A 25,851-nucleotide genomic window follows, 5' to 3' on the forward strand; every position below is an offset into this window, starting at 1 on the left:
AATGTTAAGTGTCATGATTGGAATCAGAGACAGAGTGTTTTACATATGAGCAAAATTTATAGGACTGGAGATATAAGTTAGTGGTCAAGTGCTTGACTACCATGAACAAGGCTTGGGTTTGATCTCCCAACACTGAAAAAAAAAAAAAAAAATATATATATATATATACATTTGTTTATATGTAGAGATTGTTTAGTAAGTGTTTTTCTTCTATGAAAAAAATGACTTCTGTCCCCTAAGTGAACTTGTTTTGGTTGTTGGTACAAAGAAATAAGAATGTAAAAATTTCCTGACAGTTTTACTTAAAGATTAATAGGAGTTGAGTGCAGTGGTGCATGCCTGTAATCCTAGCAACTTGGGAGGCTGAGGCAAGAGGATCGCAAATTCAAAGCCAGCCCTAAGCAACCTAGCAAGATCCTGTCTCAAAAAATAAAAAGAGCTGGGAATGGGGTTCAGTGGTTAAGTGCCCCTGGGTTCAATCTCTGCTTACCCCACCCCCCAAAAAGATTAATAGGATTATGGCTTATTTATTACACATTTTACTTAAGTTTTTTAAAAAATATTTAGTTGTTGATGGACCTTTTTTCTAAAATTTATTTATATGCAGTGCTGAGAATTGAACCTAGTGCCTCCTGTATGCCAGGCAAGCACGCCACCACTGAACTGCAATCCCAGCCCCTTAAGGTTTTTTATGAAATGGTTTACATTGTTTAAAAGCTGTATGGAAGCAAGGTGTGGTGGTGCATACCTCTGATAACATCGATTTGTGAGGCTGAGTCAGGAGGATCACAAGTTTGAAGCCAGCCTGGGTAGCTTAGCAAGATCCTATCTCAGAATAGAAAGAGGACTCCACATGCTCAATTGTGAAGTGCCCCTGGATTCAATCCTTATTATCAAAAAGAGAAATACAATATAAATTACCTGTGAGAATTATTTTTCTGAATCAGCTGTGTATATAGTTTGTTAATTAAATTCCCCCTTTGGTTAAAAATCTAATTGACATTTGACGTTATTGAAGTTCCCAAGCTACCTTTTTTGTCCTATTGCCTATCATATTACTCTTATTTAACCTGTACTACTTTATTTTTGTTCACCTTGTTTAATTTCCGTGATAATTTATATGAATCTTCTCCCAAATAGGTTTTGATAGCAGATGAAATATTTAAAAATTCTCAGCACTGAGCATAATGCCCATTTATGTGATATTGAATGAAAACTTTTTTTTTTTTGTAACAGTTAGACATACATCTCTACTTAAGTGTGGCATTGATCTTTAGAATTTCCTACTGTCATTTGTATTTTATTGGGAGAATGGGGACCATATTTTTGCCTCTTCTTTTAATGAAAATAATTTTTAAAGTGAATATATAAATTACTTAAGATTCACTGAATGAAGTCTTATTGATTTCTAGAAAAGAATGTTTATCTCCCTCAGGCTGCATGTTTTTGGGAACTATATTAATGCTTACAGGACTATATTTGCATTCTGCTTTCATATTCAGATATAAACTGTCATTGTGTTTCTTGATAAGTGATCAGAACCCTTAATTTTATCCTTTTTTTTTTTTTGGTGCTGGGCATTGAACCCAGGACCTCCTGAGTGGTAGGTAAGTAGTCTACCTCTGAGCTGCATCTTAGCCCTAGAAGCCTTAATTTTAAATGGAAAGAAAGAAATATGACTGATAGCGTTGACTTAATTTATTTTTAAAAAATGTTATTAAATGTTCAAACAAAATTAGATATAAACCACTTTTGATTAAAGCTCATGAATGTAAGTTCAAAATAAATTTGTGTGATAGAAATAAAATTTAAATCAGAATTAGTAACATTATAGACATTATTTTTCCAAAACTCAGCATTCCCTAAAATTTACGTATGGTGGTGGATTTACAAATTGCTTTGTGTAGTAATATGAAGTGTGCTGTGGATTTGTATGATGTGGGTGCCTGCAATTTCACTTCCTATTTTAAAACTTTTTTTGTTTATACAGTACAATACAATATATATTTGGCTATTATTTGGTGTGAATGTATTATTGTTTGCCTCTGTTACCTCATTCTGTAATTAAAAATGCTCTGTAATTAAAAGGAGCATGACTTGGGCTACCAACCCCCAAACAGTGCAGAATTTGTTTACTTAGTTATTTAGTTACTTCAAGATGATTCAGATTATGTGATATTCATTTGTTAGTTTTGCAACTTTGCTAATTTTGTAAATAAATTACTGTTGAAATAAAAAATGCAAAAATAAAAGACAACTAATTGTTATTAAAAGCTATCTGCAAGCTCCTGTTTTAGAAACAGTTATTTAGCATCATTTAATACATTTAATACATTAAAAAGTCCTAATATCAATGGCACTCTATAAAATAATTGGCTTAGACTATCCTGCTGTGAAATATTTTGGCAAATGTTAGCTAAAATTGAGATTTTGTTACTTTCAACTGTAGGATAGTTTTAAGACAGTGTAATTTTTAACGTCTTTGTATCAACAGTTATGAAATTTAGAACAGATGTAACTCTTGAAAGTTGCTGTTGTGGAGTCCTAGAATTAAAAAAAATTTTTTTTTCATCCCTGAGAGAAGTCTCACGTGATAATGGTGTATCCCCTTTTTGATTGCTCTTGGATTCCCTTTGCTAGTATTTTGTTGAGAATTTTTACATCCGTAACACCCCTTGGTTTGTGTGAGGGCAAGGCCATTCAGGTGGGCTCAATTGGGTGTAGTGCAGCATGCCTGGGGCTGTGACTGCACAGGTCAATTCTTAGGGCTTCTGGGACCAATCTGCTCAGGAAATTATATCCAGCTGCTCCTCTGGCCAAGGGTGGGTGGATGAGGCTGGCTGGCTGCTTCTTGGGGCCAGAGAGGGTGGACATGGCTACTTCTATTTCTGGGGCAGAGGATGCCCAGGATGCACAGCTATTTTCTGGGGGGTCTCTGTAGGCCAAACTGGGACAAGCTGCTCAGGGTAGGCAGCCCAGATGTTTATCTGGGAGAGTTGTGGGAGAGTGGGTGGGGTTTCCTGGATGGGTCCCAAGAGTTCCTGGGGCAGGGCCTGTATACTTTTCAGGATCCCAGGTGGGTAGGGCATCCGGATGGCTTCCTGCAGCAGGAGCCTGGGGGAGGGTTCAATGTGGACTAGACTGTTTCTCCAGACCCTGGTGTACTCAACTGCTCCCCAAACTGGTCTCAGGGCCTGCAAGTAAATGCCTCAAGTGGCTTCGCATGATTGGGAACTGCTAGGAGCCTCCTGCTTCCCCTTTCTCTGATGAGCAAAGTCCCTTTTTGTTCAGGGTTGATCTCAGAGAAAGAGCAGTAGAAGTTGTGTAATTATTAATTCCCTTCTTCCCAATTTAGTTCATCTGTCTTGTTAATTCAAGCTTTGATAAAACAGAATACTGAGGATTGGAAAAGAAAAAGAACTAAGATGACAGTTCTTAATTCTTTTTTAAGTTAAAATGGTATTTGATTACTTTAACTACAACTTCAAAAGAATTTGACCTCTTCCCTTGCCCCCAAATTTGGAAGAATTTATTCTTAGGTTTATTGATTCTCACTTCTAGACTGTGTAGGAGAGACAAAATTGGGACAGTCGTGGACTTTTGTGACAGTTAAACCACTCAAGGAGATGATAGTTGTTACGTATAATGGTTATATTTTAGAAAGAGATGTTCATTATCTTGATGTTCACAACTTTTCAGCTTTTTCTCCTTTGCCTTGTAAGAAAACTGAGGAACTGTGACTGTTGTCCGAGTTGACATATTGTTGTAGATGTTAGTATTGATGTTAACATAAAGTATTTCTGGTTCAGAGACTTAATGTACTTTTTACTGAACCACAAAATCTCTGCAGATCTAAGGCAAGAAGATGGTGTTTGTCAATTGGCAGCATAGAATATAATTTGCTCTGCAATCTTGGACAAAATCCTTTAGGTACTTTTTGCTGTGTAATCTCTTTTTCATATAGCGTTTACGTTTTGGCAGTTTATATCCCATGGGGTTGTCACATTTAACATCCTTTCGTTATTTTTATTTTAATTTATCATTATTTATCATCATTACCATTTTTATTATTTTATAATTGTTTAATTCTTTAATCAGACATATAGCCACATTATAATCACATTTCATGTGTTAGAATGAAAAAGGAGGAATTCAAGAAAGTAGAACAAAGTATGCTAGAATTTATACATTCACATTAATGCTGCCTTTCTAAGCAGTGATCTTGAGAATGTATATATGTGCTGCTGTTGTGCAAAATGTCCACTGGATATCATTTTAAAAATAACAGCTTTAAGATTTTGTTTGCATTTGTATAAAAATGTATCTACTGAATTTGAAAATATTAGCCAGCTCTGTCAATAGTTTAGTTTTGGGTTTACATGATACTGATAGTTTTCAGAACGTTACTGACTGTGGGTGTAGATTCAGCAACCCAGAATTAATTTGGTGAGTACTTTTATAGGTTAGTTGACTAGAAATAGGTTATTTTTGAAGTAATGATCTTGTTTTTCTCCCTAGTCAGCAGATAAGCAGCGAGCCCTAGAAGAAACCAAAGCCTACACTACCCAATCCTTAGCAAGTGTTGCCTATCTGATAAACACCTTGGCCAACAATGTCCTGCAGATGCTGGATATCCAGGCATCCCAGTTACGGAGGATGGAATCTTCAATCAATCATATTTCACAAGTGAGAAATTCCTATTTGCCTATGAAGAACCCTTAATAAACACAACCTATCTTGTAATGCTGGCAGTCTTTATTATGTGGGTTAATGTGTATGTATAATTTAGAAAATACAAACTCAACTTTAGACTGTTCATTGATCCTGTCTTTTTATGGTGTCATTATCTTCTGTATGATAGGAAAGAAAATATGAATGGATTCTATTAAAACTCAGTTGTCTTGGTAACATAATCAGCCTAGAAATGAAAATTTGTCCTGTTTCTTTCAGTTTTTTTTTTTTTTGCCATATTTCACATTTCTGTATTATTTTAAAAACAGAAATTTAATGACTTGATGGCATATTTATAATTTTTTATCTTGGTAGGTTTTATGTTTACTGGGGTATCAACCATACTTACAATAATGGAAAGACTAGGAGACTAGCAAACCTTATGAAAATATCTTAAATTGAACTTTAAATGTTAAACTTTTTCCATTACAAAAGTCATGCTCATGAAAATAATGGAAAAACAAACTCTTTTACCAATACCTAAGCTTTTCACCGGTACCTGAGATTTTCACTATTTAAATTTTTGATATCTTCTCTTGTAGTACATTTTCCTGTAGTTAATTCTAGCTGTGATTCTAATAGGTATAGAATTTTGGGTTTTGCCCTTTTAGCATTAGAATAAACATTTATTCATGGGATTAGGTCTTTGTATGCATTCTCAATGACTGTATAATATTGGCCTGTATTTGTCATAGCTTTTATAATCATTTCTATTTTGGGGGGCTGTTTGCAATGGAAAACTAATTTAATTATAAAAGCTATTTTAAAAAACAGAAATGATTAAAATTTTGATCTGCCCTGCCTCTTTTTTGAAGAGATCATCAATTCTAATTTAACACTCTTATAATTTTGAATAATTCAGTAGTATTCAGCACTCTTTTTTAGACCTAAATGATAAGAACTCTTCTGGAATTAAAAAATTTTTTTAAAATGTGTATTTTTAAAAAGTAACTTGAAGGCTTCAGGAGTGTTTTAAAATTGATTGATCCAACTTTTTTTTTTTTTTTTTTTCTTTATTGTGGTTGTGGGTCTTGAACCCAGGGCCTCATGCATGTCAAGCACACATCCCACCATTGTGCCACATCCCTAGGCCCAATGTAACCATTTCTGAGGGTCTAAAAGTTTCTCAAATTTGTGTTATTAAATCAAATGTAGTCCAGATAATTAAATCATATACGGTATTTTATTTTTACTATTTGAAAATTCATCAGGCTGATTCAGAGGGGTTTTTTGTTATTTAATATTAACATTTAATTTTAAATCTGAGTTTGCCATCATAACTTTCTTCACATCCCATAAAAATTTCTACAGACATTGCATATTTTATTGTTTGTTGTATTGCCATGTCTCTTAAGTTAAAAAAAAATAGAATTGGGCTGGGGAGATAGCTCAGTCAGTAGAGTGCTTGCCTTGCAAGCACAAGACCCTGGGTTCGATCCCCAGCACTGCAAAAAAAAAAACCAAAAAACCAAAAAACCAAAAAAATAGAATTGATGAATTTTAATGAGTAAGAGGTAAATTTTGTTTTAGGAAGACCTAAAGGAATTAATCAGTGATATTTTAATGAAATAGATGAATGAATAATGAATAGATGAAATAGGTCTTCTGTAGAAGAAGAGAGGTTGACAGATTGCCAATTTGATATAGAATTTCAAAGTTTATACTTAAGGGCCTCAACATTTTTGTGTGTTTGCAAAGGACCTGAAAAAGAAAGTAAGAAAAGAGCAAGTGTAGAAGAGAAATCAATATGTTAGAGTTCCTAAATAGCAAGGACATCTTTTTAGTAGTTGGAAAGTAGGAGGCAACAAGCTATAGTTCTTAGGTAAAAAAGGGTTATAATAAACTCAAGGAGGAAGGTGATTAAGACCACCCAGAATTGTAAATATCTGTATTAATTCATTTAATTAGAACATTTTCTTTTTGTGTGTCATATAAATTGAGATGTAATAACATAATCTACCTAATGCCATCTTTTTAAGCTAATGGAATAAGTGAAAAACAGGAGAGATGAGTAGATAGAGATTAATAGGTTAGAAATTAACAGAGGCCTCAGTTAGAGCTGTCAAGAATATGTTGAACCTTCTTTATTTGTTGTTTAGTGTCTAGCGGGCAATACCTGGAGAAGTGAAGGATCTGCAACTCTTCTGCAACAGTCATATATCTCAGTATGTTTGAATAAGGGGTTGAGTAGGAGAAATGAACTGATGGAGGATGTATCTAAGAAATGAGTAAAAAACTTAAAAATATGTTATAGAATTTGCTTCAAGTATTGAAAGTTTTAAAATTGTGTTTACTGCACAGGTAGAGTTCTTTGCTTAAAAAGTCATTTGAGCCAGGTGCAGTGGTGCAGCTCTGTAATTCCAGGGATTCCTGAATCAGGCCGAGTCAGGACAATCATAAGCTTAAGGCCATCCTTGGCAATTGAGTGAGACCCTGTCCCAATATAAAAAATAAAAAGAACTGAGGATGTGGTTAAATGGTAGATTTTGTCTGCCCCCAATCCCACCGTCTGTCTGTCCCTCTTTTTCACATATACATACAAAGTCAGTTGAATATGAATTTTTTTAAATTTTTTTGTGGTGCTGGGGATTGAACCCAGGGCCTTGTGCTTTCAAGGCAAGTACTCTGCCAACTGAGCTATACCCCCAGCCTGAATATGAAATTTGATGCTCTTTAAATTGGATGATGATGATGATGATCTTTTTTCCTTGGTGCTGGGGATTGAACCCAGGGTCTTACACATGCTAAGGACATATTCAACCACTGAACGTACTCTTGGCCTCTAGATGATTTTCCTATAAGTATAAAAGAAAATTTTTTCTGTTTAGAAAGCAAATACTCAGTACATACTCAAATTGGGGTTGGCAGACATTTTCTGTAAAGGCGCAGGTGGAATTTTAGGTTTTGTCAGCTAGATCTGATCCCAGTCTTATTCTTTTGAGTGTTCCCCCCCCCCCCCGGGGGGGGCAGGGCATAGAGTTCTGGGGTTGAACCCAGGTCTTTGCTTTTGGGTAGGCAATTGCTGTATCACTGAGCTACCTTTATCCAGTCCTTTTTAATTTTATTTTGAGACAGGGTCTTGCTGAGTTTCCCAGGCTAGCCTTAAACTTGTGATTCTGCTGACTCAGCCTCCTGAGTAGCTAGAATGACAGGCATGTGCCACCAATCCTTGCAAGTATGTTTTTAAACAGCTACTTACAAATGTTAGAACTCAGATAAGAATTTGAGAATACAGAAAAAGAAAGATATACTAAGTCTTAAAAAAGTAGTGCCCATTAACTGTTGGAATGCAGAATGCATAAACCTTTGGAATATAAAGTGAGCAGCTTCTAAACCCAGCCTGCTCCATCGGCTTGTTCCTTTAACCCATGCCCTTACCTGCAAAAAGTAACATGAGAGCAATGTATAAGCTCTAGGAAAACTAGGGTAAAATTGAATTACTTTGCCCTGGCTCCACCTCTAGTCCAGCCCCTGGCTGCTGTTTCTCTATCAATATTAACATTCCCTACCAAGGGATTGCTCTTTCTCTCTGTTGACCTGCATTCTCCCTTGAAAATGTGTTCACTGCTTTCCTATAAATAAATTTCTGTGCCTCTGCTTGACACATGCTGAAATTGTTTTGTTTTAAATTTTTTTATTCTAATTAGTGATACATGACAGTAGAATTTATTTTGACGCATCATACATAAATGGAGAATAACTTCTCATTCTCTGGTTGTACATCATGTAGAATTATACTGGTTGTGTAATCAAATATGCACACAGGATATTAATGTCCGATTGATTCTATCTTTCCTATCACCATACCCCTCCCCTCCCTTTACTCCTCTCTTGTCTAATCCAAAATATCTCTCTTCTTCCCTAGCCACTTCCTGCCCCCTTATTGTGAGTTATCATTCGCATATCACAGAAAACATTTGGCCTTTTGTTTTTTGGAATTGGCTTATTTTGTTTAGCATGAAATCTCCAGCTCCATTCCTTTAATGGCAAAGGCCATAATTTTATTCTTCTTTAAGGCTGAGTAATATTCCATTGTGTATGTATACTACATTCTTCATCCACTCATCTGTTGAAGGGCACCTAGGTTGGTTCCATAGTTTAGCTGTTGTGAGTTGAGCTACTGTAAACATTGATGTGGCTGTGTTGCTGTAGTATGCTGATTTTAAGTCCTTTGGGTATAAACTGAGGAGTGGGATAGCTGGGTCAAATGGTGGTTCCATTCCAAGTTTTCTGAGGAATCTCCATATTGCTTGAAATTCTTTTTTATCACATATGTCAAGAACCCCACTGGTCTCTTCTTCTCTGGAAATTCCTTAGGACCTTATCCCAGGGATAAAATATTTTCTGATGACAAAACCATTCTTGCCTTTTGGGCCATATAAAAACAATCTGTGGGTCAGATTTGTCATGTAGTCATAGTTTACCAGTTTCTGTTCCTAAAGTACTTTTTAAAAAAAGTTGGATTCTTAACTTTTATTACTATTGTCTATTATTAAAATATTTTTAGAGAAAGTCAGGATTCTTGAACAGAATTTTGTGCAACTGATGCAGAAATACTAGGTTCTGAGAATTTGTAGAGAATGTTGAGTTAAAGATGGAGTGAATGTTCACTCAAGTTGAAGATGAGATCAATATTTATTGGAGTGGCAGCACATTTCATGAGTTATAAGGGTTATCTGGTGGAGTGTTTCAGGACTAGAATACATTAGATATCTGGGGTGTAGAGTTTTTTTCCATCAGTGTCTTTTTTTTTTTTTTCCTGAGGAAGAACCTTAATCACTTTTCTACTTCCTAATACTCTTGCCCTTTCCTCCATTCTAGCGGAAATGAAAACTGAGAGTGTCAGGGGATCTGAGTTTTACTCTGGCTCTTCTGAAGACATTTGAACTTCAGTTATCTCTTCAGTAAGATTATAAGACTGAATGATTTCTGAACTGTCTTTCATCTTGAATTCTTTATTCTGAGAATTCTCATGGATGAGCTTGGTTTGTATTTGCTTCTCTTTATGTTATGTTGGGTCTTTTTTTTTTACGTCCACCGATCTCAACCTCCTATTATTACTATTACTCTGATACAACTGAACTGTTTTCCAAATTATTCTGAATTGGCATTTGGGGATGAGAATTCCAATGACTGTACAAACTACATATCTGGAAAAAATACATCAACAAAACAAAATAATAAACACTCTGTGGTTTCTGAATGCCAAATACTTGAGAGAGACTTGATTAGGAATGTAAATTATCAGATACTTTTTTTCTGTTCTAAAAGGACAATAGAATATTAAGTAGTACACTAATTTACACCACCCTCACCATATCTTTCAGACAGTATTTGGAGAGGTTCTTTACATGGGTTATTTTAGGTACTTAGGGATGATTAATTTTGATTTTAAAAAAATTATGTCTCTAGCTTTGTTGCTATTCATTAATTCTTTGGAAGTTTGTTATTTAAAAAATAACTGAAAGTTTTAAACTTCAAACTGACTGTGGTAGTTATCATTAAATATTTTTCATTGGTGAGCCAGGATGTGCTGGTGCACATCTGTAATCCTGTTCATTCTGGAGGCTGAGGCAGGATAGCCAGTTCAAGACCATCTTGGGATATGTAGTGAAACCTTGCCTCAAAATAAAAACTAAAAAGGGTTGGACATGTAGCTAAATGGTAGAACATCCTGGTTTCAGTCCTCAGTACCACAAAAACAAATTCTTTCAGTGATGTGTAAATGTCAAGAGTAGACATTTAATTTTACTGAATACTTGCATAAACAAGCACATACAAACATGCCTTTAAGTTAGTGTAGTATAAAGTATAAGGATGAATGCTGTTTACTTTGTGCATGATTTTGTGTCTATTCTGGTTAGTTTATAAAAAGCTTATAGAACATCATTCAAACTGAATTCTCATAAATTTGTAAACTAAAATTCTTAAGAATTCTTGCTTAATAAAAGTAGCACTGTCTGTGTTTAGTTCATCATAGCTTAAAATAAAAAATCAAGAGTGTGGGAAATGTACCAACCCTGGGTGGGGGGTGGGAAGAGAAAGGCCACATGAGGAATATTTAAAAAGCAGTGTTCCTTCCACTCTTCTAAGAGCTAAATAGGACTTAATAAGTGAGGCACTGAATTAATTAGTAGGTAGTAAGTAAAGGAGATAGAAAGGAATAATTGTAAAATAATTTAAAACTATGGAAGTAATTCTTCTCAAGGATTAGGTACTGAAAGGCTGTGGAAGGTATAAATCTTAATGCATCCAACATGTAGGGTAATTTTTTGTTTAAAGCTTTATATATGTACCTATATATGTATTTTTTTGCTTAAAATTCTTAAATATCACTTAAGATTATTAATATGTGATTACATATAGATAGTAGAATTTATATACTTCCTAATTAATTTCCTATACATAGTTTTTATATTACTATAATGAACAAATAAAAATTAGTTTGATTTCATATTATGAAAGATGAATAATTTGGAGCATTTAAATAATTAAATGCTTATTTGAAACATTAACTTAATGAGACACATTAAAAAACACCCAACTTAGTTAATCAACTGTAACTGTTTGATTGCAGATATTTTCCCACTCTGATGGGCAGCTAACTGAGGTAGTGCTATCCAGTACAGTCAACTCTCAATTATATGTGGTAATGGGAAACAGCAATGCATGGATAAGCCTAAAACAAAATATTTATACAAGTACCTTTCTGTCATCTGCTGTGGCCTGAGCATGTGCTTGGGTTCATGAGGGAGATTTGGGAGTGGGGCTTAGGCTTGCAAAGGAGCACTGGGAGTCAGTATGATTTCCTTTAAGGAAATTGAGGTATCCTATAGGAACCTGGTTTTGGCACTGTGTGGCTGAAGTGTCTTGGGGGAGCCTGCAGCATGTGAGACCAGCTTGACGGTAGTAGTAAGAAGGATGGGAAGACTTATTAATAAGGAACCATTGAAGAATAGATGTTTAAGTCCTGCACATTGCAGTGATAGTCACTGGTGTGGTTTTTGGTTAACATACTCTGCAGCAAATAATAACAGTATTAACAGCAGGTAGACTTGGCTTAGTTTTGAACATCTTTTGCTAGGTAAACACATACTTTACTTGCCATAGGTGAGTACTACTCTTGAGGCCTGTTCTAAATAAGAATAAGTTTATTACCTTATAATTTGTAACTTTAGAAACCCAGGATAAATTTGAAATTTTTTTTTTTGCTATGAGAATTCCTACTAAATATCATTGTTGAACTTGTACTACTAAAAATTTAACTTAATTCACATTAGTATTATAATGTCAAAAATATTGGGAAGGTGAAGGAAATGGAAGCTGTGTTATTTGGTTTAGGAAAACAGTAACCATATTTTTTATTTAAAAATTAAATAATTAAAAATATAAGAACTTCACTGAATATCTTTTAAAACTGATATTTGACTGAGTTGATAAATATTGAAGATAGGCAATAGGTATGGGGTGGTGGTGTCCATTGTATTATTCTAATTTGAATATGCCTATATTTTCTATGAGGAAAAGCTTTTATAAAATTGAGGTAGGTGGACCTGGGGTTGTGGCTCAGTGGTAGAGCTCTTGCCTAACATGTGTGAGACACTGGGTTTGATTCTCAGCACTGCATATAAATAAATGAATAAAATAAGGGTCCATCAACATATAAATTTTTTTTTTAAATATTGAGGAAGTTGATTGCTGAAAACCTCAGAATTTTTTGGGCTAAATGCTCTACTTATTATGGCATAGATTTAGTGCTTTTGAAGTTTTTATTCAAAGTTCAAATAAAACCATATCCATTTTCTAAAGGTATATTTGATTCTGTCTATAGGAACATAGTTCAAACTGGTGTATTGGATGGCTAGAATACACATTAATAGGGCTGAGGGTGTTATCTCAGTGGTAGAGTGCTTGCCTAGCATGCGCTAGGCCCTGTGTTCAGTCCTTAGAACTGCAGCAAACAAACAAAAAACCAAAACCAAACCTACCAAATTAATAACTTTTTGGTTTTATTAATCATATACCTATATGTTACCTTTATTATTATTGACATTTTTAAAAGGTTGTCTCCAAATATTTATTCTTAGGCAGTCATTAGAGAATTTGATCTTTGTGTGTATGTGGTGTTGGGTATGGAACCCAGGGCCTTGGAATCATTAATGTTGAGTCAGCTCTTGTGGAAAGTTTGAAAACAATTGCTATTGGAGAGTGAATAATGTAAGGAACAAGCAAATTAATCATTTCTTTTTACAGTTTTGATTATCAACTGGAGCAGTTTTACCCGTAAGGAGACATTTGACAATGTCAAACATTTTTGGTTGTCACAACTTGGGGTGGAGGGCATGCTTACAGGTATCTGCCTGGCTACTTTACATGCTACGATGTTCAGGACAGCCTTCCCACAACAGAGAAGATTGGGCACAAAATGTGAATTGAAGTTTAATTTGTCGTAAGCTTTAAATTCTTTTGTGGTTGGTCAGGTTTGCATTCTTATGGTTTCATTTCTGAACAAGTTAAGTATGTTTTGGAAAACTGGGGAGAGCAAAATCAATATCTCCAAGAGTATTACCTTCTCTGATGAATTTTCTCTTACTGATCTGACAAAGACCAATTACATAAAAAAGTGTTATACATTGTTTTTTTTATTTTGAAGCACACTTGCTAATAAGTAATGAAATTATTTTCCTAGCCCATATTTTTAATCATTCAGGATGATTTATTTAACTTTGTTCAATCTTCCATTTCTTTGAAATTAAAAATTAAGTCAATTTTAATATCACTAATGCAAATTTTTCTTTACCGTGCTAGTTCCCTTAAGTAGATGATGAGGAAAACAAATCTTGTAGTTTACCTAATGTTCACAGAAAGAGTTTGGAGACTTTTTCTTAAAAATAAATATTTAAAAGTATGATAAGGTTATTACCTTGGTCAGTTTTTGATTTGATACTTCATTTAGACATTTATTGCTTCTGAAACAATCTGTTTTTTTATAAGATCTCTTGCTTGTAGAGAAATGGAAGTCTTTGAATGTGTTTCAAACTTACTTTTGACATTAGTCAGTTTAGAAGGATAAATGATTAGTATTCAGGTTTCTTCAAGTGATATTTAATAATGTCAGAATGCTTATCAGTTTTTTCAATGTTACTTCTTTTAGAAAGGGGAAATTGAAGTAGGACTGGGAAGGATTGAGGGGGAAAAAAATATTAATTGCTGCCTGCGCCAGAAATGTTGGTAAGAGGTGTAAACAATTTTAGTCAAGTCTTTTTCAGACTCTTTGACTGCAACCTATAGGGACAAAATTACATTTTATGTTGTATCTAGTGCATAATTCCTATATATGTTTATATATATATAACATACATGTTTCAAGAAACAGTACTTAACCTTACTTGCAGTCTGATGTTTCTTTTGCATTTCAAAGTAATTGCTGCTTGTGTACCACTAAATTACAACTAGCAGTTAAAAAAAAATGCTGCTTTAGTGTATTAATTACCTGAAAAATTCACCATTTATTAGCAAATAGAATACTGTTAAGTAAAACATATTGTCATTTATACTAAATGATGTCCTGTATATTTAATAAGTACAAAGAAGTTAATGAAATGTTTGGTAAGCCTTATGTCTTGGTAAAATATAGGCAACTTTCAAACTTCGTTTTACTATCAAATTGACATTCATTTTTTAAAAAATATTTTTCTAGTTGTAGGTGGACATAATATTTATTCATTTATTTTTATGTGGTGTTTAGGATCAACCAGTGCCTCACATGTGTGAGGCAAGTGCTTTACTGCTGAGCTCCACCTCTAGGTTCATTTTTAACATTGTATTTATATTTTAGCTCTCTCTTCCCTTTTTTAAAAAATTGTAGATGGACACAGTACCTTTTTTTTTTTAATTTATTTTTTAATGTGGTGCTGAGACTTGAACTCAGTGCCTCACATGTGCTAGCCAGGCATTCTACCACTGAGCCACAACCCCAGCCCCTCTCTCTTTCCTTTTTAAATGAAAAGATATTTAAACGTTAATACAAATTTTACTAATATGTTATTTTTAAATATAACTATGATTAATTGTTCAGACTCTTATCAGACTGAGTCTTAATGGAGAGGGAAACTTAGCATGCTTTAATTCAAGGTTGGCAAACTTTTTCTAGAAAGAGGCCAGCTAATACATATTTTAGATTCTGTTGGCCCTAAGTTCTTTGTTGTGACTACTTATATCCATATAGTAGTATAGAAGTAGCTACAGGCAAGTCAGCAAGTAGTCAGCGTGGCTGTGTTCTAATAAAATTACAGAAACTAGAATTTGAATTTTATTCAATATTCATGTCATGACATTTTTCTTTTTAAAATCATTAAAATAAGTAAACACTACTCTTAGCTTGTGGACTATAAAAATTAGGTGGTGGACCAGATTTGGCCTGTGTATGGTTTGCCAATCTTTGCATTAGCCTAAAAATAGAGAAAGTCCATAAAGGAGAAAATTTAGCAAGTGAATAAAACCAGCAGTGTTAAATCTTTGGGTATTTGTATTTTGATTTTTGATATCAGAGCATACATTTTTGTGTTCTCTATTTTTTTAAATATTATATCTTGCAGACAGTTGATATTCATAAAGAGAAAGTTGCAAGAAGAGAAATTGGCATTCTGACTACCAATAAAAACACTTCAAGGACACATAAGATTATTGCTCCAGCCAATCTTGAGCGTCCAGTTCGTTATATTAGAAAACCTATTGACTATACAATTCTGGATGATATTGGGCATGGAGTAAAGGTAAGTATAGTTTTTTGTCAATTGTTTAAAAATAGTAGCCTGTAATGGAACTAACTTTTTAGGAAATTAAACGTTTATCTTTCCTTTAGAGAGAACCAACTCTTGGCCCAGTGGTGGTTGTAAGGATTCCTTACTATAACTATTTTATCCTTCTTGCTTTTTCTCTTAGAGCTATGTTCTCAAGTTTTGAATGATCGTCTTTGAATAAATTGCATTTGCTTAATCAATTATGATAATATTTCATACAGATGGAATACAGTGTGGTATAATCTTTATTAATCTTTCAATGATTTAATATTAATGATTAAAAATAATACAGAATGCTATTAAAATGTTTACTTTATCCCCAAAATTTATCAGCAGACTTTTGGCATTAGTTTTTGGAAACAACCCATTAATTACATGTACTTCCCCTCACCCCCAGGATAATTTTATCTCAGTGTTTGGGATGAGAATAGTGTAGATAAAAATAATATGTGAATTCATTTTTTCCACTACTTTTGAATATGTAGCCATTACATATTTTGCCTATCTTTCAAGATGTATTAAAGTGCTTTGGATGTATATGAAGTACCATAGTCAAGACCAAGGAGGACTGGGAATATAGCTCAGTTGTATAACATGCACTTTGCCTGTATAAGGCCCTGGATTCAATCCCCAGTACTTCATAATAACACACAGAATAACACACATAATAACGCAGACACACACACACACAGAAAAAAAGAAAGAAAACCAAAAAACATCAGCCACAACTGAACAACATGTAGATTTCTTTTAATTGGTATTTGTACTTAAAACATTTAGAGCCTCAGCTAAGTGTTAAAGTTTATATCTGATCAGGGATTTAAAAGACAATGACTTCTCAGATATGACTTTGAGTAAATATTCATATATACCTATAGTGAAACTATAGTTCATGCAGTTGGTAATATAAACATACTTTAAAAAATACATGTATACTATTAGGAATATGTCAGTTAAATCTAAATTTTATGTAGATTTAGGTAAAAAGAAAATGTAAGGTACAAATTTAGTTTTAAGATATTTTTCTTCAGCGTTTTGAAAAAAAAATTTTCTGGAATTTGATACTTATTTTTATAATTGATACCCACATGCATCTTGAATACTAATTAGAGCATTTTAAAATAGGATGTGTAATTGAATGGTTAATTAAAGCTGAAATTTATTCTAATTTAGGAAAATTTATTCAAGGCTAACAACTTCTTTTTTTTTTTTTTTTTTTTGCGGTGCTGGGGATTGAACCCAGGGCCTTGTGTTTGCGAGGCAAGCACTCTACCAACTGAGCTATCTCCCCAGCCCAAGGCTAACAACTGCTAATAGACTATTTTAGGATACGACCAGAATCTAATGCCAAAAAACACTTGGAATGCAACACATTTACATTTGTGCTTATCTATTTACATTATTAAAAGGTGATTCCCTTCCAGTAATTGTTGTTTAATCTTCAAAGTAAAATGTTGTCCTTTTAGGACTTGGCAGTTCCTTCCTTGTACTTTAGTGTTTAAGGAACATTAATTTGAAAAAATCTCTAATGAAATTAAGTTTTTGATTAAAACAGTATTTTAAATAATTTCATCAAAGAAACTCTTGTTCATGACACATTCTGCTTTAACCACTCTTTCTATGATCTACTGAAACATTATTTTGTTAATGCTGAATGCTTAACTTGTTTTTCTGTTTTTTTCCTTTCTCTTCACATCCTGAAGTTCCAACTAACCTTTCAATGCTTTTTTTCCTTACCTCTTTTATTTGCTCCATTTATGCATTAAGTGGTTGCTTAGATTTAAGGTAAGAGATTCCAGGGCTGGATTTCCATTCTTTGTTCTTATGTATAATATTACATATGGGGAGTAAAAAGATATTTGGCTCCTGGCCTTTTGAAACCAAAAAAATTATTCCTCTTCATTCTATTTTTGTCATACAACTTTATGGTATGTCTTTATGTTATTTGAGGGTAGTATATTTTGTCTTGTTTTGTTCACTGCTCTATCTTGTGTGTCTAGAACAGTGCCTGACACACCTCAGGTGCTTAGTAAGTATCTGTTGAGTGAATGGTTATTTTGTAACATTATATTTTGTGAAACTGAAATGTAAGCTACCCTATCATAAAATGTTATGAAATAAAATTAGCTGGATTTTTTAAATGTAGAAATTCGTTATGGATTGAAGGGCCAACATATGTGTTGTATTTGAACCTCCCCCTGTGTAATAGCCTTTTTATTCTATAAATGGTGTGCTTTACTATATAACTTGTGGACAATATGTCATTATTTTCTGATTCTTAACATAAACTGAGAAGTACAAAATATTCAGTGTTATGTGTTTAAGTTGCAGTATCATGTATCTTACAAAAAATGTATTTTTTCAAATAGCTGTGTAAAATGTATATTTTGATATAAGCTCACTTTAAGAGTTTTTAAAGGTGAATACTGATTGTATGTAAAAACATCAAAACTCATGGTAATACTTAAAATACAAGTTTAAAATTTGAGATAGGGACTTGTCTAGCATGTGTGAGGTCCCGGGTTTGATCCCCAGCATTGGGGGTTAGGGAGTAATTAGAGATACATTTCCAGTTGTGATTTGTTTCAGTAACATTTTATTATTTTGGAGGATTAATGATAAAAGTAATTCAACTGTATTCAAGAAGCTGTCAAGTAAAATGTTAAAAAAATTTTTTTTCTGTAGTTGCAGATGGACAGCATGTCTTTATTTTATTTGTTCATTTTTGTGTGGTGCTAAGGATTAAACCCAGGGCCTCACGTGTGCTCTGTCACTGAGCTACAGCCCAGCCCCCAAATAAATTGTTAATAACACGATTTTTGCCAAGCTTAATACACATTTCTTTTTGTTATTTTTAAACCAAATTTTATAATATCTTTTCAAGTATATATTCTGACATCCTTTGTTTCCATGTCTTCAGTGTAGTAAGTGATAACTATAAGATAAGATGACTGAGTTCTGAATCACTAGTGTTAACCGTGGCCACAGAAATTACACCTTGTCATGGTAGATAATGCCGACTAGAGGAACCCAGGCAGATGTGTACCTTGTGTTCTTGATGGGAGTGTTGGCTTTGAATCCTCAGTTTAGGTGAGTTAAGTATGTGGAATTATGGGGAGATTCTGATGTGGAAATGTAGGGATATTCCATTTGCTTAAAATGGACAGGTTGCAGTAGACTATCCCAAAAGCAGGGTGTGTGACTGTCTTCACCCTTTTCCTCTGAGGATGGCTTTAAATTTTGGTTATTGATGTGTTAACTTCCAAAGTGATACAGGTTCACAGAAATAGTAACTCAAGAAAACCCAGAAATAGATCCTTCCTTTACCAGTAAGATTTAGATCAGTTGCCTAACTCACTATCCCATGCTCATTTCCTCCAGGTCCCACTGTGATTTCCTTTTTGACCTTTCTGAGTTCAGGGTCTGTTTCCATGTAGGAGACAGGTCCAACTGAGGGGCTCCTAGAAATATCTAATAAGGAATTATACTTAGATAAGATCCCTTAACATCACATTTAGGTACTATCTCTTAACATCTTTGCCCTTTGCAGCAAAAGCTCTACTCTAGGGACCCAAAGATTTATGTACTGAATGGGACTACAGAGGAGAATAATGCTGGACAGGGACTGAAGGCCCAGAGGTACTTGACCAATTTTATCCCATCCTTTATTCCACATACAGATACAATCTACACATACTACTCCTTGTTTTTTTAAGTCCTTTTTTTTTTTTTTTCTTTGTGGTGCTGAGATTGAACCCAGGGCTTTGGGCAAACTAAGTGAATGCTCTACCACTCAGCTGGCACTTTTTATATTTTAAGTGGTGCATTAAAATTATACATAATAGTGGGATTATTATGCCATGTTCATATATGCACATAGTTGGATCATTGTTATTCCCCAGTACTTTCCCTTACCCTTCCCGCCTCCCTTCCTGGATCTGCTTGCTCTGCTCTACTGACCTCTCTTCTGTTACATATATATATGCACTAATTAAAATGATAGTGTTGCAGTATATAGTGTATATAGCACAATTTGGCCGATTTGTTCCCCAGTACTTCTCCATGCCCTTCCCTTCTTCTTCCCTTTCAATCCCCTTCCTCTCCTCTATTCCTTTTCTTTTTTAACTTAATAGTTTAGCTCAGGTATTTCTCTGTGAAACCTTCTAACAATTTCTTCCCATATTGGTATTTCTTTTTTTGTGTGTGATTTCTATAGAATTTGTAAACATTCCTTTTTGTTTTAAATATATTAGTCATATTTATTACTTGTATAGACCATTGCATTCCTTAGATTCTCCCCTTTTTGCATAGGCCTGAATTCTTATACATAATAGTCTGCTAGCCAGTTAATAAAATGAGGGATATATCACATATTATTTTAGAACGCATCTGCTTCTGACCTGTTGCAGTAGATCATCTGTCAGTGGGAGGTAATGACTTCTGTGGAGTAGAGATAATTGACTGACCAGCTTTAGAAATAATCTTCTGAAGTTCAGAGGATGCTGGAAAGCCCTGCCATTTTAAATGAAAATCATACAGTACTTAATAATGGAAACAAATATGCCATTAGGTTATTTTTGTCATTGGGTGAACATCATGGAATATACTTAACATTGACTGAGGGCTACAGTGTCTCTAGGCAGTACTTATGGGACCGTGGTTGTATAGTCAGTTATTGACTGAAACATTGTTATGTGGTGCATGACCATGATATGTCAACATTCAGGAGGTATTAAGTGCACCAGAAGAATAAATCAGGAAAGTGGGGAGCACTGTAGAAAAAATATTAAGGCATAATAATTGGCCTGATGGTTAGTGCTGATTGTAGAGATCACCAAAGCTTAGGACACTGGACTGTTCTTTGGTGATAAAGGAACTCATACCTTCAGTATCATCTGCATTTCTTTATCATAGGTCCAGGGGAAGGTGTTGAGGAATGGCCAAGCATTAATCTTCATGACTTAAATGAAATGTTTCTTCTGTTTTGAGGTTTATCTCTAGTAAGGTAAAAAAGAAAAGAAAAAGTTTTCCTACTATTCCTCCTTATGCCTAATACTTACTTTACTTATCTTGCAGTGATTTTCTGTTTTTTTTTGGAATAAATTATACCACATAATACAATTATTATTGTCAGCCAGTAGATTCATTCCAGTTCATAAATAGAACTTTGAAAAGTATAATGAGCACTTCTGTACCACAACCCCAGCCCCTCAATTAAGTTTTTTGAAACCAAATGATTTTAAATTTGAACTATAGTTTAATTATAACATACATTCTACCTTTTATACAGAAATTAAGTTTCATTTGGCATTTATGTATTTATTTAGGTAGGTACTGGGGATTGAACTCAAGGGCACTTAAGTACTGATCCACATCCCCAGCCCTTTTTGTATTTTATTTAAAGGCAGGGTCTTGCCCAGTTGCTGAGGCTGGCTTTGAACTGTTGATCCTCCTGTCTCAGCCTCCTGAGCTGCTAGAATTACAGGCATGCGCCACTGTGCCTGGGTCCTTTGGATTTATTTCTGTTCTTTTTATTTAAAGTAGATTGCAGTATTTATAGTCTGCATGGTGTAGTTATTGTTTAAATTAGCACAGAAATATTTTTACAGAGAAAAAGTGCCTTTGTGAAATATTACAACCTCATTCAGCTTATTAGAAAGATAATACAGTATCAATGAAGTATAAAATTAGACTGAATTTTACACAGCAGCTCTTTGGTTTCTTAAGTGATTTAAGTTATTCATTCACCCATTAACCAAACAAGTACAATCATTTGAGGATTCAGTGAATCATAAAATGTATTAAGTTTTGTTTAGATGTCCACCAGATTTTAATTTATAGATTGTTAATTTGAGTCTATTTTTGGGGCAGGTTCTGAGATTTGTGAAGATACTGCAATTTTAAACAAAAACACCTCACATATCAAACCCTAAAACAAATCAAATTGGAAAGTTATTTTCAAGTATTTTTGGTATCCCATGTATAGAATAAAATTCTTTTTTTACTCCTTTTCTATTCTTGCTCCTTTTCCTTCCTGTTTTTAGCAAACTGATTTGTAGTTTAGTGCTTGGTTCACTTCTCCCTCATCATGTAAAGTAACTTTGGGTTTTATGTTGTTTAAGGTTGAGCTTAAAGGACTTTGGTTACTCCTTTAAAATCTTGTGGTATCATTAAATGAAGATCTACTGTTTTAAAAGCTATATTGGTTATTTGTCAGATTATTCCTAAAATTTTCCTCAAATGTGGATTGATTAAAAAAAAAAAAACTAGTATTTTCATTGTAAGATATAATTAGTATGCCCTCTGCTTTTTAATGAGCAAGGATGATTTTTATTCTTACTTGCTATTTGGTTTTTTTTTTTTTTTTGTATTTATGGTTTAAAAGCATCAACAAAAGGATTACAAATAAATGCTTCACTTTAAGAATATTGACATTTCAAAGGTATCATTTGTCATTAAAGATTGTTTTAACATCACACACAACTTGTTCACTGGGCTATTCATTTGAAGAATTTGTTTCTTGATATGTTATTTCTTGCCTACTCAGATAACAAGTAGTATTTTGGAACTAAAAAGTTTCACCCAGGCCAGAGTTAATTTTGACAGCCTTGATACTCAGTATTCAATCATGATTTGTTTTTTTTTTAAACTTATATTTTGAAATTAAAATTATAAATGTATTCTGATTTCATTGATATAATATCTTGCAACTTCATTTTTAAAATATAATTTGAATAAATATATTTTTATTAGAAAGTTAAGATGGTTTTTTGAAGTGTGTTTTGAAGATGGCAGTTCATAATATTAGAGGCTTAAAATAGGGCCAGGTGGGCATTAACTTAACCTTTTGGTAGTCTCAAACAACTTGATTTGCATTTGAATTGCATTTGTGAATAACATCTATTAATTCTTTGTAAGATATCCAGATTGCTAGGACTTTCTCTGTAAATTTTGACATACTCCTTTGGTGACATTTTTTATTCCCAGACTATCTATCTTTTCTATACTTATATTTTCAGTTGGGAATAGAATAGTCAGTGGAGTCGTGGTCCAACTCTGATAAAGGATTATATCACACTTTCTTATGCCTAAATTAACCTTTAGTTTGGACCTGAGTAGGTCCAGTTCCCATTGGAAGCAGGACATTGCCAGTGGCCTTTTGTGCTGCTCATAGTTGAACGAAATACCTATGCCCTAACTTTCTGGTTCAGATGTTTAAGAATATGCCTTGCAATTGTCAGGTAGGTCATTTCCTCATAATAGAACATTAAAGAAATCTGAATTGTGAGGATGATCCACAACTTTAGAAAAGTGAAGTTTTCTTTCTGTATACCATATAATTTATTTTATAGTCTCTAGTTATAGTGGATCACACATATAATTGCGTGTTTTTTGTTGGGAAACATGTTTTGTTTGATATACTTGCTGTCTAAAGGAAGCTATCTGAAAAGAGGAATTACTTCCAGACTTTATTTCACTTCATTATTGTTTCTGATTATTATTTTTTATTAAAAGTAAAAAATTTTGTAGTTACCATTTTCTTCAGTTGAATGTAACATCAAATAATCTAACCAGTGATCTGTTGGTGTGATGGCCTAATGGCAAATAAATTCTTTGCATACAAGTTAATAATCATTTGAAAATCATGTTAGGAAGAGTCCTTTGAGTACAACTGTAGAATAATAGTAGAGTAGAAATTGCATATGAAGTGCATGTCCTCCAATTTTTTTCCTGTACTTAAACCTTCCCTTCCTTTGTTAAATAGCATAGCATTATTTTCCCAAAATACTTTGTTTCACTGCATACAAATTTAAGTTGAGTTTTCCTCAAAATTTTTTTAGGTGAGTACCCAGAATATGAAGATGGGTGGGCTGCCACGTACAACACCTCCAACTCAGAAACCCCCCAGTCCCCCGCTATCAGGGAAAGGGACACTTGGGTGAGTACATAACTAAGTAGTAATAGAAAAATAATTTTATGTAATATGTTAAAAATGAATTTATTTTTGAATATTTGCAAAGAAAATTTTCTTCCTAGGATTATTTTTTGTGTTTGTAACTTTTCCCGTTTTCTGGGAAGCACATCTTTAAACTTTAAAAAGATCTGGTTAGAAATTACTTTTCTAATGAATTTTAAATTGAGATAAAATCCTAGCCTAAGTTCATGGTTTATTATAAATTGCAGTCTTTTTTTTTTTTTTTTTTAAATGGTGCTGGGGATCAAGCACTATACTACTGAGCTATGGCCCAGCCTCTGTAAACTGCAATCTTTTAAAAAAAAAAAAAAGTATATATTTTTTAGTTGTAGATGGACACAATACCTATATTTTATTTATCTATTTTTATGTGGTGCTGAGGATCAAACCCAGTGCCTCACATGTGCTAGACAAGTGCTCTGCCATTGAGCCACAACCCCAGTCTCTAAATTGCAGTCATAATTCTTTTTTTTTTCCAGAAAAATTTTGCAATCCTTGTGTATTATAGTTGTACTTAGATTATCCTTCCCAAAATGGCTGTATAGATTATAAAATTCAATATACCTTGTTATGATACTATTGAGTTTTGATTTGGAGCTACAGAATTGGGCTCTGGGTTTGACTTTTGGCAAAAATGGTCAATTAATGGAAAAGCTTGACTTTTTTCTTCTATAGCATCATAATACAAGCTTAGTTATCTTGATTGAGATTTGTGATCAGGTGTGCATAAATTATAGCTCAGAAGACAGTTGACTAAAGTTCTGGCTTGTCGCTTGCCCGGTGGTCCTGCATATTCAGTCTCTGAACAATTCAGTTTTTTCATCTGTAAAAGGGGGTAATATTTATCTTCTGTTAACTTTTTAGGGTCACTGTACCACAAATTGGATTTTTAAAAATGTATAATACAAAGACAAAATACTTTGACAGTTATTGGCTTTATGATATATACTAAAAGTTTTAAATTGGCAATTGTGTTTTTGGCCCCCTCACCAAAAAAATATATAAATAAAAACCCAAGTAAACAGAACAAACAAATAACAACAACAAAAAAAACCAAAAACAAGTGCACGCGTGTGCGCGTGCGCGCGCACACACACACACACACACACACACACACACCCTTGTCCCCCCAAAACAAAACAAAACAAACCCCAAACAGAATCAACCACTATGGATCAGGATGGAACAACAATGAATTGGGATATAAAGGATTCTGTTGGAAGCAGAATTAGGACAGTGGAAGACAGAATAAAAATGTTTACCAGCCAGGAGTAGGATAGTTTTATTTGAGTTATAATAAAATTATGCTTACAACAGAAAATAGTCTAGTAGATCAAATAACATTTAAACTGCAGAGTAGAATAAAGATGATGCTGTAGGATATTGGTGCAAGGGTAATAGTTGAACAATCTGGAGGAACTATTTATTTTTCTTGTGAATGTTTACCTTTCTGTCTTGGAAAGTGCCTAATGGATACTATTAGGTTTTAAAATCAAGACTATTAGCCAGATAGCCTATGTAATCTCTAGTAAAATAAAATTTTATTTTGCTCTCAAATTTTGAAGATTTATTCATATACCAGTATTTGTTTTCCTTTGATATTAGCAATAGTTCTGCAGGATCCTTGGAGACCAGAGTTACTGAGCATCGCTGGTCAGTTGATGGTCACAGCCTAATTTTTTTGTGTGTGTGTGCCGAGTATTGAACTCAGGGCCTTATGCTTGCGAGGCACCTAATTTTTTCCCACAGTCTTTGCCTTTGTCATAGTATTTTGTTCTCCCTTTGTTTTTTTTATTTTTTTTTTATTTTATATTAAACTTTGTTTATATCATTACCCTCACTGTATAGTTCTCAGTTAGCAAAGTGTTTTTTTCCTTCGGTGAAATAGGATAGTTTTTTTATTGTTTGGGAAACACTGAAAATTTGGTGCTTAAAAATTAATAAATTTCCTATTTCATTTTTATATTTACATTATAATTTCAGAGATACCTGAAATACTTTTCAGTATGATATGTATGTATATATTTATTTACTGGTATTGGGGATTGAATTTACTAATCTACATTCCCAGCCTTTTTTATTTTATTTTGAGACTGGGTCTTGCTAAGTTACTGAGGCTGGTTTTGAACTGGCGATTCTCCCATCTCAGCCTCTGGAGAAGCTGAGATTAAGGCATTCGTCACATGCCTGGTTCTAGACTATTTTAAATCTAGAGTCTTGATATTCCTTTTTTTCTCTTTGATCCACTATCCTACCCAGCACCTTTTTTATTTTTAATAATATGCATGTATGTATGCAGGGAGACTTTGAGGGTAGTAGCAGAGTCACAGGGTCATTTATTGC

The 25,851-nt window shown here is 33.7% G+C and overlaps 1 protein-coding gene across 37 annotated transcripts in view; it reads left to right on the top strand.

Moving 5' to 3' along the window:
* The window catches only part of Abi2 (abl interactor 2), a 119,447-nt gene that overhangs the window by 49,724 nt on the left and 43,872 nt on the right, over nucleotides 1-25,851 (top strand). For 19 of the 37 annotated variants that reach the window (XM_047543101.1, XM_047543110.1, XM_047543102.1 and 16 more), the window contains exons 2-4: nucleotides 4,519-4,686; nucleotides 15,330-15,506; nucleotides 23,375-23,472. In XM_047543101.1, coding sequence (XP_047399057.1) covers nucleotides 4,519-4,686; nucleotides 15,330-15,506; nucleotides 23,375-23,472 — 443 coding nt within the window. Of the gene's footprint in view, nucleotides 1-4,518; nucleotides 4,687-15,329; nucleotides 15,507-17,300; nucleotides 17,319-23,374; nucleotides 23,473-25,851 lie in introns of all 37 variants that reach the window. The other 18 variants (XM_047543125.1, XM_047543123.1, XM_047543124.1 and 15 more) reach the window with 1 other exon arrangement.

This window comes from Sciurus carolinensis, chromosome 3 (genome assembly GCF_902686445.1).
Source record: "Sciurus carolinensis chromosome 3, mSciCar1.2, whole genome shotgun sequence".
Lineage (NCBI taxonomy): Eukaryota > Metazoa > Chordata > Mammalia > Rodentia > Sciuridae > Sciurus > Sciurus carolinensis.